The following is a 5,514-nucleotide window of genomic DNA, read 5'->3' on the forward strand; positions in this document are numbered from 1 at the left end:
TTAAGATATTTAAAAACAAAACGTTCACATGCGCACGTGTATAAAGCTCGTATATACCATATCTATTTAACCTATAATAATATCTTTTTAGACGATAATATGTATATGAAATATATTCTTCGTTCTTACTTTCATAAATTAGCATTATGATCAATAATTAGATTATATTAGGACTAGAAATGTAAAAACATCAAATAATCGATTATAATATTCATAATTGATTATGCGTGTTGATAAAAAAGCAATTAGAAAGTAGTAACTGAAGTAACTAAATATAACCTTAGTGCATAATAATATAGTAAAGATATACAATTCTCATTTCTTCCTATTAAATTCTCTTTCATTTTTCGAAATAAAAATATCGATTTAAACTTCATATATTTATTAGATATGTAAATCAATTCGATATCTTTTATATTTACTTCTTTTCTATTTCGAATTCAAATATTTTTGAATAATAATAAAAATTATTTTGTAATGAATAATTCAATATTATTACACGATTCATAACAGTGAATTCATTTACACATCTAATAAACAAAAGATAAGATTAATATTCATTTGAAACAATACCTATACTTTTACACTTCTTAATTTCGAGCAAGAAATTCGATTTACGAATTGACATTCATTACACCGTCTCCGATTATTATAATACACTTATCGAATGAACATGTGTCCATTGAAATGCTCGAGATCTCTTCGAAATTACCTAGAGGTCTCTAGCATCACAATTAGCAATATCGATAAGTATGTAATATACTAAATAGCGATAGATATATAATTCTTTAAACTATGAATAAAAACGATACTTCATATATATATTTTCAGGAATATAATAAATTCTCCTCGAATACGAGCGAATAAAATATTCTATATATAGTGTCAACGTATTTAAAAGATTTAAAATCCAGTAAGTATAGAAATATAGAATATAATGGTGAACGAGTTAATCTTGCGGTCGATATGAGAAGATGAAGAAGAAAAATGCGCCCGTGTGTGTAGCCTATATATTTTTTTTTTTATATTTTCCTTTTTAGAAAAAAATTACTGTTAACCGGCGAATTACTATTTATTACTAAGATATCTTTTTTCTCTTTTTATTTTTTTTCTTTTTTGTTTTACTTTTTTTCTTCTATCGTCGTTTCGATGGTCATATTCTTTCGAACTTGTGCGAATCGAAATGACCAGAAAAACGAATGGAATTCTCCCTCCGGATTCGACAATATTTTCGCGAAATAGATAACGATCGATACAAGCGACAATCGAAAATAGTTGCACGAAGAAGCCGCGTCTATATGAGTTTATAAAATTTCTGCAAGACAATAAAATCGCTGCCCCCGTGTATTTCGGTATAATCAAGGAAGACATTGTGATTGTTCGTTCATTAATATATATATGTATGTATATAATATATATTCCCCCCTTCCCACAAGTTCTCCCTTTTTTTTTCCACTTGTATTTATTCTTCTTCTCGTTTACGTATATTACACATCTTTTTTTTTTCTTTTTTTTTTCCTGTAATTTTTCTTCTTTCTTTAGTTTCTTTTTTTTTTTTCTTTCGTTTAATTATCCTATAGCAATTGACTTTTATTAAGGAATGATCTTGTGCATCGCGCAGAGTATACACAGTAACGTAGCTAGGGGCCATCCCCACGCGATATTTGGTGCTGAGGATTCGACCATCGACATAATTTTCACTGAAACAATGAATAAAAAGTAGGTCTGACGTTAGAAACGCGAGACTCGAAAATATGTGATATTTAAAAATTTATATTAATTGTGGAATTTAACATCGAACATGAAATAATGCAATTGAGATGATTTGTGGTGATTATTGCAGTACAATAAAAAATATTACGATTTAAAATATTAAGAAATAAACTTAAAGTCTTTTTAATAATTTGCTATATTACATGATAGAAAAAATTCTAAAAATTAATTTCCTTTCAATGGATAATGTAAACATCTATTCCCTAACATATTTTATAGGAAAAAATATAAATAATTTTTAAATATATTTTTTCAATATACCATTTTCATATTACAAATAAAAAAATTCATTATTTATAACTATTATTCTGAAAAATATTTTTAAATAAATAATTTATTGGAAAATAAACTAATAAAAATTTTTAAAAATCACTAGTATTCATCGCATAGTATTTTTCTCTATTTCCCTATTGCAGATAGAGAGTAAGTCTTTTAATCTATTATAAATTATAAGATTAATTTACATTGCATTGATATTCTTAACATATTTTATAATATAATAATTAAAATAATTGCACGGAATGCTATATTATTATTATTATTATTATTATAAAATCAAATATAATAGAAATGAAAAAATATTCCTAGAGATTAGATGTAGCTAGATGGCATTGGAAAAGCCATAGATAACTTTCGCAATTGCTATTTCTAATTGGACGTTTTTTCCTGTGATGCAATAAGGCTTCAAACGAGTTAATTAGAACGCCTACTTTTGAGGTTACGCATCTCATTCATTAGTATGCCTTACATGAACGATGGAAAAGGTATTTGAGATGAAAATCTCACGACTGTGAGATTAGAGTAGAGAAATGCTTTTTTAATGGAAAAAATGGCGAGAAATTGTTCGCGTGTACAATTCCCCTTCCTTCATTTGTAAATCGGCCCTAATACTTGCGTGTATTGATTCCCATCTAGAAAATATGAATTTCCATTTGAAAAGCAAATTTCATTTTTAAACCAAGCCAATTTTTATGAAACGTGTATGTGTTAAAAAAAAAAAGAAAATATTGCAAATAAATAAACCGTGTGCATACGGGCTGAATAGAATTCGAAAATCTGATTGGGAGGCACTAAAAATGAGTGTTCGGTAACCGATACACGGCGAAAAAATATGATTTATGAAATACAGTGTTTGCAGATATTTATGAGAGAAAAATTGTGTATGTAAAAATTGAATTTTGAAAATATATTATATACGATGATCACATGAAGAGTTCGGAAAATTTATTTTTTAAAAACAATAAAATTTAATCACGTTTAATTACTATAAAAGATATAGAGGAGTGCGTGTATAAATTTAATTTGAATCAAACGTTCCTAGAATAATTTTATCAAAATTAGATCTGTAAAATTAAATTAATTAACGGAAGTTGTAAGAATAAAATTTATGAAAGATAAATAGATATCTATTTGCAAATTGAATTTGTAATTTTAAATCGTTCTCACGAAGAAATGAAAAAAAAAAAAAAATAGAGGATTGAAAAGAGAATAAAAATTATTTTATAAAATCGAATAATTACCTGTGACCGATTCCTTCTTTATATCGGCATACTGCACTGCGTAATCTGGGATGGTCGAATGACAGCTTATTTCCAAATTACCGTTTTTTCCTGTATGCAACGCGGAAACTTCTATCACCAGCTTCGCAGTAGCGGACATCAGTTGGTTTTTGTGGTGTGTGTGAGGATAGTGATTTACCAGACTGATATCCACCTAATATAACAGGCAAAAACATTGTGGTGTTTGGTTACAATTTTTATAAAAAATTTCTCACATCGTGACATAAGAATTAGGTTAGTTTTAACGGATTAATATTTTGCGGACGAATGTTGATGTTATAATAGCATTAAAAAAACAGGTGGTATTATTCATAATAAAATTTTCACAAAATAATACATATTTTTTTTTATTTTTAATATTTAAATATTTAATTTATAACTTCATATAAGAAATATTCTTCATCTGCAGAGAATCAGAATCGAAACAAAATGTTAATATTAAAGAAAAACCAAAAACAATAGGAAAATTTTTTTATATTATCGAACATAAATGGTCATAAATTGATGTCATAATTTTTTATTTAAAGTTATCTCAAAGTTATCATACTTGATAGCTAGTTGTTTCTAATATCAATTCGATCATAAGAATTGTAACAAAATGAAATCGAAAAAATGTGTATAGACTATCATAATTAAATGAATGATGTTACAAGTGAAAAATGAATTCATCATGAATGAATCAAGATTTATTGGACACAAGTATGCCTGTTATCTTTGATATTTACTCACCTCCTTCCCATTTATATACCAAGTCAAATGAGGAACTGGATGTGCAGCCGAGGAAGTGCAATTCGCCTCTAAACTTTCACCTACGATGTACGAGTTTTTCTTGAACGTAATTTTCGGGTTTTCAGTCTGTGGTACTGTACACAATTTGATAACAATACTAATTAGAATAGAATTATCCTTGAGAATTATAATAAAGAATAATTCAGTGATTATTATAATAATGGAATAGAAAAATATAAACCTAACTTAACCTAATAGTTCAGTAATTATTGCAATAGAAGAATACGAATATAATTTAACCTAATTTAATTGTTTAGTTAATTATTATATTAATATATAATAGAAAAATTTGAACTTAATCTAACATAATCTGAAGATTAACCAAATATTTGATCTTCATTTGATTTTTTAACGAAACGAAGAGAAAACAAATTTCATATCTAGCAATTATTCTCCGCAAATTATGCTTGCAAATATATTCTCCCTTCCAGTTGTTTTTAAGTGAATTGTGCACTCTGTATGCAATCATCAACGATTTATACCGATAAAAGTCATATAACAATTTTTATGCCTCGATAGCACATTATAATTGCTAAAGAAGTCGTGTCCTATCGCGATTATATTTCACATATAGGTGAAACGATTGCATAATTAACCGATCGATTGATGTAAAGATGAACCTCCCCTTCCAAGTGTTTGCATCTTTTATCTTTCAAGTTTTCTATTTAATATCTTATGTTAGAAATATTAATAGGCAAATATTTTTCTTTTAATTTTGTGATAAAATTCTTAAGCGTTAATTAAAAAACTGTAGAGGTATATAAAATACATAATACAATTATGTTCATTATAATTAAACTGGAAATTATGGAATTTTTTATATACATATATTATATTTTGTATAAATGAGAAAAATGTTAGGTTATGTGAAATGAATTTTTAATAAAGCTTTTAATGGTTATAGTTTTGTCAAAATTAATATCAATTAAAGTTTGATTCAACAAATTCATGTACAGAAAATATAATAATAAAAATTCGCAATCTAATTATAGTAAAATAAAAATTGGAAAGATAGAATGGTACTCAACGAAGTCTACTTATGTCAACCTCATTTTATTACGCGTTTAACAAGCGTAATAATATTTGCGTATAATTATGTTATTTATTTTTTTCGCTTTAGAATTCATGAATTCAAATATTTAAAGTATCCGAGTTTTAACAAATATAGAATTTATTGCAATAATTTCCTTGCAATAATATAAAAATATCTATTAAATATTTTATAATAAAATATATTTTTTATCGTTACAATAAAGAAAATATAAAAATTTTATATAATATAAATTTTAATAATTTAATATGATCGTTTCATTACAGACAAATTCATTTCATTTCATTTATTTTTTTATTCGTTTAATCTTTTTATTTTATTTTATTTTATTTAATTTCAATA

At 25.7% G+C, this 5,514-nt stretch overlaps 1 protein-coding gene across 1 annotated transcript in view; it reads right to left on the reverse strand.

Moving 5' to 3' along the window:
• Positions 1-1,099: 1,099 nt before the first annotated feature.
• LOC102679113 overlaps positions 1,100-5,514 on the reverse strand; it is a 23,814-nt gene continuing 19,399 nt past the window's right edge. Inside the window, exons 4-6 of the mRNA XM_006617136.2 lie at positions 4,062-4,195; positions 3,294-3,486; positions 1,100-1,700 (exon numbers count right to left, since the gene is read on the reverse strand). Of these exons, the coding sequence (XP_006617199.1) occupies positions 1,594-1,700; positions 3,294-3,486; positions 4,062-4,195 (434 nt within the window). The 3' untranslated portion in view covers positions 1,100-1,593. The remainder of the gene's footprint in view (positions 1,701-3,293; positions 3,487-4,061; positions 4,196-5,514) is intronic.

The sequence above is a fragment of the Apis dorsata genome, unplaced genomic scaffold (genome assembly GCF_000469605.1).
Source record: "Apis dorsata unplaced genomic scaffold, Apis dorsata 1.3 scaffold_293, whole genome shotgun sequence".
Classification (NCBI taxonomy): Eukaryota; Metazoa; Arthropoda; class Insecta; order Hymenoptera; family Apidae; genus Apis; species Apis dorsata.